The sequence below is a fragment of the Castor canadensis genome, chromosome 10 (genome assembly GCF_047511655.1).
Source record: "Castor canadensis chromosome 10, mCasCan1.hap1v2, whole genome shotgun sequence".
NCBI classification, from domain to species: domain Eukaryota; kingdom Metazoa; phylum Chordata; class Mammalia; order Rodentia; family Castoridae; genus Castor; species Castor canadensis.
In genome coordinates, this window is record NC_133395.1 from 64,426,911 (window position 1) to 64,443,591 (window position 16,681).

General features: G+C 39.9%; 1 protein-coding gene across 4 annotated transcripts in view; it reads left to right on the forward strand.

The window, feature by feature from the left end:
* The window catches only part of Wdfy2 (WD repeat and FYVE domain containing 2), a 167,140-nt gene that overhangs the window by 137,402 nt on the left and 13,057 nt on the right, over positions 1 to 16,681 (forward strand). For all 4 annotated transcript variants that reach the window (XM_020184663.2, XM_020184665.2, XM_020184664.2 and 1 more), the window contains 4 exons: positions 8,669 to 8,774; positions 13,193 to 13,294; positions 14,200 to 14,330; positions 16,390 to 16,498. In XM_020184663.2, the coding sequence (XP_020040252.1) occupies positions 8,669 to 8,774; positions 13,193 to 13,294; positions 14,200 to 14,330; positions 16,390 to 16,498 (448 nt within the window). The remainder of the gene's footprint in view (positions 1 to 8,668; positions 8,775 to 13,192; positions 13,295 to 14,199; positions 14,331 to 16,389; positions 16,499 to 16,681) is intronic.

Sequence of the window (16,681 nt, forward strand, 5' to 3'; positions counted from 1 at the left end):
ATGGATAATCAGGCAGACTGCTGGGGTAGGAACCACCAAGAAGAGCTGGCTTCAAACAGAAGCCTGGTGGCAGGCCTTTGCCTGGGGCCTTATTCAGTTCAAGCTTTGCAACAAATAAAGTGAGGTTATCTTCTCAGCAGGTCTTGCTGAGGAAGAGTTGCCCTGGTGAAGCCAGGTGAGAGAAGTAAACTTTGCAGACCAGTCAGTCACAGTTAGAGGGGAGTCTTACTGCTGGGGTAAAATGGAGGGGCTGCTCAGGGCTGCGGGAATGGGATTCACAGTGAGGGTATAAAGACGGGGAAAGGAAAGGAAACCTGTGATCCCTTCCACAACAGCTATTCCCTTACCCTGAAAATGGGCCACTACAGTGACACTTGGTGATTCTTGTTTGAAGGGTGCCTAAGATTTTGGCAAAGAGCTTTCAAAAAACTATAGGTACCTCACTTTAATCTTACAATCACCCCGTGAGAGATCCAATACTATTTTTCACATGAGGACTTTGAGGTTCCATCCTCAAACCCCAGCTGGTACTGTAGGTCTCCCTAGCCTTAGTTCATTCAGTCCAGGAGCCCAGCGCTGTACATGATGCTACAACTGCCAGAGTGAACACTGACCAACACATCCACATCACGACTTGTATAGGTTTGTACCTAAGAGCAGTAGCCTACACCACATAGCCTAGGTATATAAACTGAGACTATGCCTTACAGGTTTGCATAAGTATACTACAGTGTTCACACAATGACAAAATCATCTAACACGTGACTCTCACACATATCTCTATCATTAAGCAAGGACTGTAGTTTGACTTGATGTGTAAAAATCCCATTAAACCAGAGAAAGCCTTAACACTAAAGAAAGTGACGACAGTGAAAATGTTTTCAAGTCCAAGGGAGGAAAGGTAATATTTTAAATAATAAGCATTTTGATGTTTTTATTCCCAAATGGAATATGATTGCATGCATGCTGGTTTGTGGGAAGAAAGGAAAAGAAAAGGCTGTCTAGTTTCAGGTGCCAGTTGCTTTTTGGTTTTTTTTTTAATATCAACCACTCATTGTACAGCTGTTACAGACCTAGAACCTGGACATGTTTGTTCCATGTCCACCTCATCATATCTAATAAGAGCCCTTGTCTTTTTTAGATCTTTTTTTATTCTTACATAATACCTATCATTTTACGACCAACTTTATGACCATAATTTTTCTTTGTAGTAGTGTTTTCTTAGACCTAAGACTTTTTGGCAATTCAATATAACCTGATTTAAAGCACTGGTAAAGATCAGTGCTGTCCGTTGAGTTGGGACCCTCCACCAAGACTGAAATCAGCAGGTTGCATGAGGCTCAGTCACAGCCACCGCTCTTGGCATTCACAGCCTGTATATTTGCCTCCTCTTTCCAAATTTCAGTTCTTTGTTTTTCTCCTACTTCTCATACCATATGTAAAATTTTAGTTATGAATGTCCTTAAACCTTTTGGTAAAGAAATGGACTATTTGTAAATATATCTGCATTGGGAGGATTTGAGAAAGTAAATTGCATTTGGAGTCATGAAAGGGGTTTAATTCTAGCATTTGTCCTTCTGGGTTTGGAGGAGGGGGTGGTGCAGGGATCAGTATGTGTAAAAGCTTTCTCTCTCTGCAAAATTTTGGGACTTGGGAGCCTTTCACACTGTGGTACTAGGAGACATTAGAATAGAGATGTTTTATTTCTAACTATTTAGCTAAACACATAATAAGTTAAAAAATTAGACATTAGAGTTTTCATAGATGGCAGAATCTTGTCAAGGAACACAGAGCTTCATAGTGCTTTCCCTTAGTGGATAGCCCTCCGAGTCAGAACTGTATTTGAACTGGCCCTTCTGCTGACAGCTGAGGGAAGGCTCTTCACCTCTCTGAGGTTAATATTGGAAGTAAAAACTTTCAAAGGTTGTTTAAAAAATACAAATGTTATAATGCGTGTAAGATAATTAGCTAAGGAGCAAAGACCAAATAAATGACCATTGTTAAAATTATCCATGTTAACAGAAAGTGTAAGTAAAAGACCACACTTTTTTTTTGATGGCATTACAGGGGTTTGAACTTAGGGCCTCTAGGCAGGCACTCTACCTCTTGAGCCACATTCTGGCCCGTAAGGTCACACTTTAGATCACAGTTTCTCTCTGTAGCATGTCCTGTGGAAATATTGCCCCTATCCATAATTCATTTAACAGATATGTAGTGAGCTTAGCTGTGGGTCACATTATTCAAAAAATGAATAAGAAAATAGTCCCTGCCCTTACGGACCTGTGCTAGAAGTTGAAAAGTGGGTGAAGATGGAACCATTTGCGGTTTTACTGGAAAGGGAGGGCCTCAGCAGGGGCTTGAGAGGAGTCATTCTTGATTTGATCTCAGGAATGAAGAGATTCTTACAGTTCTCAGGATTAGCAAGTTTCCCAAAACAGAGCAGCATAAGCTAACATCCCAGACACAATCTACAAGAGGACAGAAGGGCAGCACTTAATCTGAACTTCCACCCTCACCAAATAACCTGCAGAACCTTGCTAATGCTCACCTTGGGTCCCTGATCTCTGGTACACATTGGCATGGAGTGAACCTGGGTGTCACTGTTCAAGAGGCCTCACGTGTGCATTGCTCATGACCCTTCTCTGGTCCTTGGATGTTTGGAAGACTTATGAATACGAAGATGCATCTCTGCATGTATCTACTATCTCTGGTAGTAGATACAACTAATCAGATTTGCTCTAAATTACATACTTTCATCACAGAAATGAAAGATAGTATGCATTTAAGTGTTCTACCTCCACACACACCCCCACCCCCCGCCCACACACACTCGGGGAATGGTTGAGGGCTTCATTGACCTTTGGGCAGATGTCAGCCTGTATGTGAGTCTATTTCTGTAAGGAGGATAATGGCTTCTCTGCCTGTATTAGATATAGGATGTACATGGTGTGTGCCGTCACAGAAGGCCCCATTCTTTAAAGGGCCCCCACACTTGGTTTAATGTTCTGCCATTACCAGCTTGTGATTCTTAATAAGTTTTTAACAAGGGATGCTGTATTTTCATTTTGCACTGGTCTGTTCAAATTATATAGCCAAGCCTGACCAGACATATGTCAGGACTGGTAAGAAAGGAAATGAGGCCATCCGCTGAGTGTAGTATTTATAGGTGGCAGATCATGGTGCTGTGGAAAGTAGAATTTTTGTGCACTTGCAGTTCAGTACATGAAGCTTTCTAGTATAAATGCTACAGTGATGTCAGATGAAACATGAATGTAAGAGGGTACCTTTTCATTCTGTGAACATGGAGACATTCCCTCATGTAGTTTTTAACTGAAAGGTGGTTATATTTTGAATCCTAAATCAAGAAGTCCCTGAGCAGGTTTATTATAAAGCTTGAAATCCTGCATTCATCACTGTGTTCTATTCTTCTGTGCTGGAATATTAACAGTCCTGAGTCCCATAAATTATGTATTTGTTGCTGAATGTTGCTGCCAGCTATGAGTGGCAAAGCACTTCCTTCTGTAGCTTATTTTGGTTTTACAAGATCATTGATGTGTCGCAGAATGCCTTAACAAATGAAATGTAGTCCAAGTCTCAGAGTTATGAGTCCGTTCAACTAGATGGATTTTCCTTCTTGCCCTTGAATGTCAGAATGGTGACTCTCCATCCTTTAAAAAGTATGACTTTTTAAATGAATACATGTCAAAGGTTTTACATTAGCCATTCATTAATAAGAGAACCAGTAAAATGTTATAACTAGTCTAAAGGAAAATCCAAAGAGTAGATCCATATGTAAGCAGTGGAGAGCACCAAAATGAATTTGTAAGTAGATGCACCACTGCCTTCTTCCATGGGTACAGTGGTGTCATTACTGAATGAGATTTATTTGCAGGGGTAAGGTGGGGACTGGGGACAGTGATATCACTGGATGAGATTGATTTGAAGAAATGTCAGTTTTCTATAGCATAGAGTTATAAAATAGTTCAGTTAAAGGAGCCAAGCAGTATAGACTCCTATAGAATTAGATAACCCAGAAGACAAACCAAATACCAGGCCAGTTTTCCTGGAAGGGCTTTGTAGAACTTGGCTCTATGAGTTCCTAAAATGGCAAGTTATTTCTGATTCTATGAGCACATTGTTAAATATGACACTACAGGTAAGGGCTTGATTATACAGTTGGTTTGCCCAGTTATATCTTGAGAATAAATTCTCATTGAACCTATGCAAATGACTATAATTGCCAGAAAAATTAAGGGGACTAGTTAGCAGTTTTGAAATCTGGGTTATCAGATTGCCTATCACTTTTTTAATGTTTTGATTTAAATTGTGAAAGTAGAACTTACTAAATTATAGGTTTGTGATGGCCTTAAAATAAAAGAGAAACATCCTCATATATCCAGAAAATAGAACATTAAAACAGCATCAAGCCAGGCACTGGAGGCTCTTGCCTGTAATCCTAGTTACCTGGGAGGCTGAGACCTGGAGGATCTCAGTTCAGGGCAGCCAGAGCAAATAGTTTTCAAGACACCCCATCCCATCTCCAAAATAACCAGACAAAAATGGATGAGAGGCATGGCTCAAGTGGTAGAGTGCCTGCTTCGCGAGTGCAAAGCCATGAATTCAATCCCCAGTCCCACCCAAATACATATATATTCAGCAGTATTCCAGACAAATATCTACAGTAAAATTTCCCTCTTCAGTCCTGTTCATTCAGTCCTGCCTGCAAATGAACTGCAGTTAATTCTTGTCTTCTGGTTCTTGATTTAGCAGTTCATGTTCATGAAGCCATCTGCATCCAAACTGAAAAGTATCCAGTAATCCTGACTCAGTCCAGTAGCACCACTTAAAAATTGTCTAAGTAGTATTAGCTCAGTGGCCTGTGCCCAAGAGTCTCTCCTTTGAAATATCAGTATTTTCAGATGTCTGGTACACTGAGTCCTTTTCCATGAAACTCTGAGGCTATCCTTAATAGCAGAGCCTTCAGACAAGTATCGGAGCAATACCAAAAGTATCTGTAGATTTCAGAGACTTAGTAACTTAATGATTAATACGTCCCTGTGACCAATCATATCAGAATGAGGGAGATAAAAATTCTGTATTATACAGATACCCTTTATAGCTATTTCTTAAGAGTTTTGAGGAATGTGTAAAAAACATTATAGACAATCAGGGCATTGGCAAATATCAAGTTCTTCCCATTAAAAAATAAATTTCTGAAATGTATTAATAACATTTTGCTAATACTGATTCACCTAAGGAAGGTTGACATCTCCTTCCATGCAACTCTTTTTTTTTTTTCTTCTCTTTTCTCTTATTGTGGTGTTGGGTATGGAATGCAGGGCCTCACAAATGCCAGGTAAACACTCTACCACTGAGCCATACCCCCAGCCTCAACTGTTAAAATAGTAGCACATCAAATGCAGTTATATATAGCATCTCTCTTTTTATGAGGTGATGGAACAAATTTTTATGGTTTTCCAGGACTTCTCTGGGAAATCTCAAAGAGAGATTTAAGGCATTAAAACATCTTAAATATTTTATTTTTTCAGAAGGAAGGTTCAATCTGGAAAAGCTGAGTTGAAAGCATTATCAGAGAAGTCCTAGGTACTTGGTTAAGACAGGAGCATGGGTGCTCAAGAAACAATACCTGACCATCTATACTGTCAAAGTAGGAATAAACATCCAAAATAATACAATTTTAAAGAATTGAGCCCTTTTCACAAGTGAAGTTCTTTTGTTCCTTCCCCCTCAAATAATCAAAGACATTAATCAAGACAGTTACAGCACTGAAAATAGTTCTGGTGGTACACAGAATCTCTGCCTTCTAGGCAGATTCCACAGAAGGTAAAGAATATGCTTTACACTGTCATCAAAGGCATTAATCAGTAAACCAAGGAAGGAAGCCATCACAACTGAGGGAACTCAGCCAAAACTTGTAATGCTTTGTGTAGCTTTGCTTTAGACTCAGATACTATAAAACAAAGCAAATAAAAATCACTTTCCAAGGTGTGCCCTTTCTTTTCCCCTCTCATATTCTGGGACGTGTTGATGCTTTAGAATTGCCCTTAGCATCCTTTCCCTCAAAAGTATACAGTGGAGTTTTCCAGAGGCAACCTGATAAGTGATGTCATAATAAATACAGAAAGGTACAAGTAGCTAGCTCCTTTTTGATTTTTGAGACAGGATCTTGCTATGAAGCTCAACTGACCTTAAACTCACTATGTAGCCCAGACTGACTTCAAATTGAATAATCCTCTTGCCTCAGGCTCCTGAGGTGCTGGGATTACAGATGTGCACCACCTGACCTGCATCTGTTAAGCCAGACGTTAGAAAGATTTTCAAACACATTAAACAGGGACATTTTTCTCAACAAAAATTTTTTTCTTTTATTGATGTATTAACATGTTATAGTTGTGCTGTGGGTACATTGTAACATTTACAAAAGTGCTTACAATCTATCTTAGTTAGATTCACCCTTTCTATCTACTTTAACCTCCCTCTCACCCTTCTTAGACGAATTTCAACAGGTCTCATTGTTCCATTTTCATAAACAAATACATAGTACTTACACCATTTTCGCTCTCCTTTATGCTTTCCTTATGCCCTCCTCCCTCCCACTGGTACCAAACCCCAGACAAGAGGTTTTACCTCCCTATCCTTCATTTAAAAAAAAAAAAAAAGGCTTTTTTGTTTGTTTATGATGGTTATAGAAGGAGTTTTATTGTGACATTTCCATATATATACATACATAAATATGCATGTATCCATGCATGCGTGTGTGTGTGTGTGTGTGTGTGTGTGTGTATGTATATATACATACTGCCCCAAATTGGTTCATCTCCTCCATTATTCTTTCTACCTTAGTCCTCTTCTTAGGTGATTTCAACAGGTTTGAATGTTCCATATTAATACTGTACATCAACTATATTCACCTTCTTTACTTTCATTTACCCTCCCCCTTCTATTATTGCCCTCCCTTTAGTGTGACTTGTTTTACATTCTTGATCTTCATTGTTTAGGTGTCTGTTCATTGTTCAGTGGAATTTTTACCTTGGTATTTTGCCTGTAAGTGTATTGTGCCTAAGTCAGTCTAACCCCCCTCATTGCTTTTTGGCCTTTTGACTAAGCTCATCTGTAGAATCCAGTCCCCCTCCACTACTCTTCCTTACCCTTTTCCCCCACCCTGTGTTTCTCAGCAGTTTTCAGGGTGTTTTGTTATATCTTGTTTCTACACAGATGTGATGTATCTCATTATTGTTAACTATCTTTCTTTCCTTTTCCTCCTCCCTTAGTCTCCTTTACCAGTTCCACTTTTGGGTACATGTTCCGTATATACTTATATGTATATATGATATTGCTTGTATTTGTCATTGGGCCTTTATTCCACATATGAGAGAGAACATGTGGCTTTTGTCAGCAAAAAGTTTTGACAAAATATATTTTTCACAGATATGTGATGTTGTAATGGATTCATTGTTTAAATTTTCAAATGAATATTTCTTAAATTTCTCAGATTTAATTTAAAATGCAGTAAATATTAGTAATTATCATTCATTTAAACCAAAGCTCTTTGGTGTTCCCAAATAAGTTTTACGAGTATAAAGGGATCCTGAGACCAAAAAGTTTGGGAACCACTGATTTAAGATAAAATTATGCTTTTTCTTTTGAAAACAAAATTGCATACACACTGGTATTTCTTTTTCACCTGGCATGGTCTTAACCACTCATTTTAATTATAGTAATTACCAAAAAAAGTGGAGAAGAGATGATATAGACAACTGAGAACTGTCTGTCACATGCAAATATTTTAACAGAGTACCAAAGCTCAGCATTTTCAGTGTGACATACATTACTTTCACATCACCAATCTAGATATCAAAGAACTGTCCTCTGTCCCAGGAGATGTAAAATTCTTAATTGACTTGAGCTCAAAAATGACCAAGAAGCCAGATACCTTGTTCTTTCTCATCTAACAGAGAATACATCTTTATAATTTATTGCTAGTGATAACCAAATTGTCAGACCATAAAACTGAATTCTCATGATTTTTACCACCAAGGGGAACAACTTGTCAGCCATGCACAAACTAATAAGGAAAAATAAAACACAAAATCAGGAGAAAGGGAATAAAAACTGGAGCAATAGAAGTCAGTAAAATTCAAGTTAACCGCTTTGATTCCCTCTGAAAGCCAAAAAAAGACCAGGGCTTAAGTACCCCCGAGGTGTATACCTCTGGCAGCACAGCTCCTTAGCTCTGCCAGCTAGATCCAGTGGGCAGCTCAGTCCAGTTTAGCTTAGGCAAATCCTATAGAAGGTAAAGAATATGCCTTCATATTGTAGTCACAGGCATTCATCCTAATCTCAAAGGATTGTTTTCAAAAATAAAGTCATGATTCTTGAACATGTGCCATAGATCTTAATTAACTAAAGGTTATAACCTGTTCAACAATCTGCCTTAAGTTTTAGTAACTGACAAAGGCTGCCTTTCCCTGGGGCCTGAGGGAGTTGAAGCACCATTTAGGCTTCATTTAAGACTGACTCTTAGCATGTTGAAGATTACATCAGTTTTGTTATATCCACACTGGAGCTCACAAGTAAATCTGTACTTTGCCTGGTTTCTGTCATTTGCTCTACTGAATTGTTAACCAGTCCTTGGTTTCTTTCACAGTGACAAAGTCCAGGCCCTCTCCTATGCACAGCACACACGGCAGCTAATCTCATGTGGCGGTGACGGTGGCATTGTCGTCTGGAACATGGATGTGGAGAGGCAAGAGGTCAGTGTCACAGGAGGCTGGGTTGAACCCATCAGTTCTGCCTTGCCCACCCCTCCTGCTTATTTCTTATTTCTTTGATGATTAAACCATGAAATTAAATGCATCATGTCAGAAAATTAAACATTACAGTATAAAAGAAGTTCCTATTTTTTTCCACCCCTAACAAATTGGCATGTAACATTTATGTGATAGATTTCATAAGAATTTTAACTGAGACTAAGCTGTTTAGACTTTAAATCTGTTACACCACTCACAGCAAAGTATAGGTAAGAAAAGGGAACCATCTATTTTCTGGTGATTTGCCCTGTAGTATAAAATGTCCTGTAAAAATAGAAAATTCACATGCTTTATGTTAGTAAGAAGGAGTAAGAACCCTTACCTTGGGTAAGGCAGAAGTGCTAGAGATAATATTTTTGTAATTCTTTATGAGTAAGGTTCTAAGCAGCGCCTCACATGAGTATACTTTGTCTTTTTTAAGTACATATTAAAGTTTTACCTTAACACTTTTTTTAAAAACAACTTGCTTTTAATCTTTAAGCATCTTAACTAGTTTGTTGAATATCCCCTTTGACAGTGCTTTGAAGTTAACCGTTTTTCCATTGCCATAGCATTATATTCTGGGTAGATTTTCCCTTGGACAGTGCATGTTCTTTTAATTTATTTCTTGCAGGATGTAAGAATTAGATAGAAAAGGAACACTTTCCAGAGACAAAAGTGATTTCCCCAGTTCTTTCCATGTCCTCACCCCAGTCTCTTCAAGAGTGTTGCTGTTACCCACAATGTAATGCCTTTCAAATGCCAGTAATTAAACGCTTAAGAAGATTAAAGCTTTATTTTCTCAAGCCATAAATCCACAGGAGTTCTATTAGTAACTAATTAAACTCATCATTACTGTTAGGAAGTGGAGAATTGTGCGATATTGCTTTTGAAATGTACATTTGGCACCATCTAGGGCATTGTTTCAGTGAATGCTGGTCATGGACACCAGGGTTCCCTGTGACTGGGGATTGTGTCCTGGCTTGCGTTCTGCATGGTAACCTGCTTTGGGTTAGGGATAGCCATACCTAGTCTAGCTTGGTTTCTGTTTTGTCTTGTTGTTATTGTTATTGTTTATGGAAGAAAGGCCCAAGGACAATGATGATACGGTTTCCGGAAGCCAGGTGTTTGTGGGGGGAGTTCTTTGAGTCATCTTTCTTAAATTATGTTTCTTGGTATTCATATTTGTGGGCATTCATTATTTGTTGATGAATTTAAAGCCTTTGTAAGTCAATGCTCTAAATAAGGAGTGGAAATGTTTCCATCCATCTTTTGCAGATATCATACTTTATAAACCTAAGTGTCCTGAGATCGTTTTTGTAACTGTGGATGTAAGGAGCTACTTCCTGGTATGGCAAGGTCTGAGAGGTGCTCACTTTGAGAAGCCTGAGATATCTGATGAAGCATTTCCTAATCTGAAATGCTGACAGACTTTCTGGAAAATTCAAAATGTTATTAAGTGATATAAGTGATAAAATTGCAGTCAATATAGGCTAGGACGTCAGCGCTGTGTTTTTCAGAGAGGTGTTGTCACGGCTGGCTAATGTTCTCAGGAAAAGGTTTAGGGAAGGAATGGGGTCTGGCCACGCTCTGATCAGGAGCTTCATGGACTTTGCAGTTCAAGAAGTACCAAGATTAAGGTCAAGGTGAAGGTGTGAGGTGGTACGTGAGCGCTCAAGAGCAAGTTTGCAGTATTCAGAGGTAAGAGCATGACAGGTGGAGGACAGTGAGGGCTGACTGGATGCAGATCGAGCTGACATCACATATGTTAGTTTATTTATACCGTTAATAAAATCCATTTTTCGAATGTGTCATTTTTTACAATATGTATTATTGGTAATACATGTTCCTTTAAAAATGTTATAAAATGCTCATTAACAAATAGGAAATAGGCCCATTACTTGTAATAACACCACCCAGAAATAACACCCTTCATGTATTGGCAGAACATCCCTCCCAATTCCGTCCTCACAGATGCCCATTGTGATATAGACGTGGTATGTGTCCTAACCAAGGGTGTGTGTGTGTGTGCACAAGTGTGTTAAGGTTTATGTAGCTGGTGCTGTACTACAAGGCTGCACCTTTTCTCCTGGAACCATTGAGCTCTTCTCTATGTATCTTGGGTGACCTCTGCATAAGATCCCATGATACATAGCAGTCACATTTTTACCTCTCTGTTCCTCATAGATTGCCACAAACACCCATATAACCTCTTGTCCATGTCCCCTCACAGACATATCTGGAACTGATCCAGGTGTGTTCTTGATTTTCCTAAATGACAACCAAACAGCTATACTCACTTGTACTTCTAATGGAAGGCAGGGAGTTTCCTGTCCTGATACCCCGTGTGCTTACCAACAGTTATTCCTGCTCCCTTTCCAGTTCTACCCATTTGGAGACTAGGAAAGTCATATCTTTGCTTTTATTTGCATTCTCGACCTAATAGTAAATTTGAGCTTCTCTTCATATGTTTTAGCTACTCATGCTTCTCTATGAATTGTATGTTTGTATCTCTTGTATCTTCTGCCAAGTTTTCAACTGCTTCATGTTATTTCCTTATTGATTTGCAGGAGCTCTTTGTATATTGTAGATATTTGCAGGAGTTCCTTGTTAGAGACACTTTGTAAATATCTTCTAGTCTGTTAACTTTGTGCCATGTGTATTACTTAATATCTGGGGTTTTTCGGTTCATTATTTATTGAACGTTTTTCATGTTTTTAATTATACTAAATTAACATTTGAGAAATTATTCCATAAACAAATATTAATACTGTTCCTTCAGTTCTCTATGGAACACATTAATATGTTTTTCACTGTAGGAATTTGACTCTAATTCAGTGTTTTCAGGTCACAGTAGAAATTACTGATTGACCCAAGTCTGATTATAAATTCTAGGCATCATTTGATTTATTTGCACAACAACTAGGTTTTTATTCTTTTTTTTTAATATTTCTGATTCTTCTATGATATATGTTCTGAAAAATTACAACTTATTTAAGTCTTTTCAAGGTAAAATATTGTCTTTAGCTAAGAACTTAGTATTAATGTATTAAGTCTGTCTTTACACTGAATAGGGCGCAAAAATTACAAAATGAGTCAAAGCTTACTCCTTTTCGTTTGGTTTTAATAAAATAAATAAACCAGGAGTAGAGCTCTTTAAAAATCCCCTTTTCACTTGTCTTTTGAGAAAATGTATAGTTTTAGTTCATTTCTGCCAGAAGGTAGACGAGGCAAATCCTAAAGGCTTATCCTCAGAAAAGGGCCCATTAACTATAAAAGGATGCCAGGGCCTCTACCAAGCTGCTGTCCACTGTGAATGTCTGCAGGGGGTGGGCTGCAGTTCATGGCATTTCTCAAACTTGTTTGCTCTCAAGACTCTTTTATAGTAAGTGTCTGGTGAATCAGATGTTCTCTGCAGCTCACTTTTGGGAAGCCCTGGGGTTGGATGTATTTGTCAAGGTTCCTTGAGTTCTGTGCTGGGTAAAAAAGGAGGTAATTTCCTCTTGTCAAGTGATAAATTCTGCAAAGTTGCACATTGGACTCTGGAACCAAACACAGTCACCTTGCAAATCTGTAAAGACTTGCTAAAGAATGACTTTAAATGGAACACACTTTTAAAACCTGTCTACTGTTTTAAAATCTGACTACTTACAACAGGGTTAGAAAATAGTGAATAATGCCCAGAACAGTGTGTGACCCATAAGCCAAGGAGCAGAACCTCTGTGGGACCCTGTCCTGAGCGAGCAGTGACCATGTTGTAGTGAGGTTATATCAGTCCAGCATGGGCAGCTGTGCGTTTATGTAATGTGCAGTTAAATATCATGGTACACAAACAGAGCATAGGTGATCACATCCAATAGGATAAGTTCCAAGTCCTCAACATGACAGTCAGGACCCTGTGTAGTACAATTCCTGCCACCCCCTCCAGCCTCTCACCCTGTCACCTGTCTGCTTTCCAGCTCCCTTTGCCCAGCCTCCTCCCATCCATCATTGGGTCTCAGCTGCCTTGCCATGCACAGGGAACCCCAACCTGGGTCAGAGCCCCCTGCTTTCATCTCTACCTTAGTACTCTGTGCTTCCCCTCAGGCTTTGAACTCTTTGTCTTATTGAATAATTACTGGTAGTATTTTCATGGCTGGTCTTCCTGAATGAACTGTATACTCCACGAAAGTAGAAAATACCTTTATTCACCACTACATCCCATCCTGCAGCCCAACACATGCAAGACACTCAGTAAATACTGGCACTCAGTAAATGACTGACTGAGAAATCAGCCCTGTTTCTGGTAACTACATCCTGATTCCAGAAGTTTCCTCAGTATCACTTTCTCCTTTGTCCACAATTGCTCCTCATGTGACCTGTTGTGTGCTTTATTTGTCAAGACACCTGAGTGGTTGGACAGTGATTCCTGCCAAAAGTGTGATCAGCCTTTCTTCTGGAACTTCAAGCAAATGTGGGACAGTAAGAAAATTGGCCTGAGGCAGGTAGGTGGAGTGGATGCTTCATCAAAATGTACTTGTGTGGAAGTAATTTAGCCTTGTGACCTTAAAAGAAGTAGCCCCCATGGCGAGAGTTGTGGTGGGGAAGTTATCCTGTAGTTACCTGTGACAGAACCTTAACTTACCCCCCGCCAGCTCATTCTGACTAGATTCCATTTCTGTAGTGATTTGTTCCCAGGAAGTGGTTGTGGGATACATTTCAGAATTCTAATGGCATCTGCCGAAATACACCTTGAAAATCAGAGGCGTCATGCTTAGCTCACATTGGTTCCAAACCATGAAATTATATAAATGATATTTATTTCTCCTTAATTATGTTATTTTTCCCTCCTTCTGGTTTGGTTTTAGCTATTTAGACCTGCTTATGATACAACATCTTTGATCTAATTCCATGGTTCGGTCTGCTCTTCCCCAAGGAAATCAAGTGTTAGGTCACCTAGGCTGAACATGGCCAAAGTTATAGACAGTGAGTTGGGTCAGGTTTCATCCATGTTCCACTTCATCCAGCAGTGATCTCTGCAGGTGGCACCCAGCTTTAAGATTACCTGTCACTGGGTGCTTCCTCTGTATTTCACAGGAATGGTTACTGCAAAGGACGGAGGAAGGGAAAGTGGGAGAGGGGAATGGCACTGTCAGCTGTGTTTCCCAACAGTCCTCATTCTGAACACAACCCAAACGGAGGAGAACCCTGCTGTGCCCTTATTAGGCACTGGATTGCCCCATGGATCGACCTTGAACTCACGTTCTTCCTTCCACAGCCTCCCAAGTGATGGGATTATAAGCATGCACTACTATGCCTGGGTCTGAGGCACTCTTGCCTGGCACCCTCACCTAATGGTGAGAAGGGCATCGTGGAGCCATAGCAGCCTCTGTTTTCTCTCCCTCCCCAGCACCACTGCCGCAAGTGTGGGAAGGCCGTCTGTGGCAAGTGCAGCTCCAAGCGCTCCTCCATCCCCCTGATGGGCTTTGAGTTTGAAGTGAGGGTCTGTGACAGCTGCCACGAGGCCATCACAGATGAAGAGTAAGTTCCCGTGTGTTGCAGGATCCTCAGTCTGAGAGCTGTACTCACCCCAGCCATGGACCATAGGACCCCATGGCTCCTGCTGGTGTAGAGTATAGACCATGGCAAGTGCTAAAAGCCCTTCTTTGCCACCAGGAAATTTGTGTGATCTTGAGAGACGTAAAGAGAGACTATGCTCTGTTGACTCTGTCATTCTGTCTTCCTTTCCCTTGGCCTTCCCTTGGAGGAGGCCCCCAAGTTCCATATAGTAGTTCCACTATTACAAACATGTTCTGTATATAAATGTGTATATGGTCATGTTTCTCTTTGTGTGTATGTTTATCTTTTGGATCTATCTTCCACATGTGGGAGAAATATGTGGCCTTTGTCTTTCTGAACTTGGTTTACCTCACTTAACATGATGTCCTCCAACTCCATCCATTTACCTACAAACAACATAATTTCATTCTTCCTTATTGCTGAGTAAAACTCCACTGTGTATAAATACCACATTTTCTTAATCCATTCATCAGTTGTAGGGCATCTGGGTTGTTTCCATAGCTTGGCCTTTGTGAATAGCACTAAAATAAACATTGGTGTGCAAGTAGGAAAAAAAAGAGAGAGAATATGCTCAAAGAACTCATCTCCATGATCTCCTTAATCCCAGGGGTATATGCATTTAAGAAGATGCCCTTTGAGTAAACCCCTCTGTCCGCTGATTTTACTGAGAATTGCACAGGAGTGCGGAAGCCCAGGGACTGGCTTTGTTGTCCAGGCTGCTATCTTTACAGGAGTTGAATCAGCCCATGGGCTCCAGTAGGTTTCAGTTTCCAGGAAAAGCTAAGCCACTGTACCTAAGATGCAAATAGTCCCAATGCCCACTGCTCAGCTGGCTGTTTACCAGTCCTGTTTTACGCCTGCTGAGAAGGTATGTTTTGGAAGGTGGGCAGATCTGTGTTGCTTCTTTAATGTTGGCTAATTGAAAAACTGCCCCCAGGTGCAAACAGAGTGCTCTGAAACAAGTTTGAAGGTAGAGAGCTGCAGGAGGATGGCATGTACTCCCCATCTTCCATCACTGTGCATACAGGCAGATAATTCTAAGTATTCTTGTTTACGTATCAAATACAAATTGAGATGCCCTTGCATAAGTGAGCATTTATGTCCATTGACTATTTCCACTCGTCGTACATGATGAAATTAATAAGAGTTCTTCTCATCAAATTGAGACCTTGGAGATAATCTAATTCAATTCCTCATTTTATAAAGACAGATCAAAGTTTAAGGGACTTACAAATTAAGCCTAAGTCTTTAATTCTGAACAGTTAATGTGATCAGTTTTAGCATACTGTAGATCTCTCCTGTGGATTTAGCTATAGAAAAAAGAAAGAACACCATCTTCGGAGAGCTCACTGTGGTGGAGTGGGCCCCCCTTGAAACATGACTAGGAACAGCTGTCTGCTTGACTGTCTCCCTGGCTTCCCACCTGCCTGTGACTTCCGCCTCTTCTCCATGGAAGCACTGAGTTGCCTCTAGAGCACCTGGGCAACTGACAAACCTTCTTACTAATGCTTGTTAAAGCTTTAGAACACTACAGAAAAGCTTAAGTTTGAAGTTTACCAGTGAGAAAAGAAAAAACAAAAACCAAAAAAAAAAAAGATGGCCTTTGATTAGAATGACCTAGGCATTGGAAAAGCTCACCTTTCTTTTTTAATTTAATAGGCCAAGGTAGACTATTTTACTGGCACTTGTCATTTGAATACAAATTTAGCAAAAGTATTGGATTTTTAAAAGACTTCTCAAAAGCGCATGGAGAGCTGTTCATGACTCCATCAGAATAGCACATTCTCCTGAAAGGACCTTTGAAGATTTCATCTTCTTCCCATTTTGGAGACTATAAGAATCCTTTTACCTTATTATCTTTTTAAAATCATATACTAGATCACCAGGGAATAAAAGCAAGTCTGGGAGTATTTCTAACAGTGAAGCAGTTTTAGCTATTAGGCCAACAATGAGAGTGCAGTGTTACTCTAGATTTCCATAATTCATGTGGCCACCTCTTACTCTGATCTTGCTCTTCCAGACGTGCTCCCACAGCTACCTTCCACGACAGTAAGCATAACATTGTGCATGTGCATTTTGATGCAACCAGGGGGTGGTTACTGACTTCTGGAACTGACAGAGTTATTAAGGTAAGTTGCCAACTTCCAAGCTTTCCGTTTGTGGTCTTGTAAATACACTGTGAGGCTCTGCTCAGAAGGTTAACCTTGGCATGAGCAAATTTGAGAGCCTCTTGCATGCATGGTTCCAACCTGCAAGGAACGGGTTACCTATGTGGGACAATAATAAGTCACATATAAAGCAGTCAAAAGAGT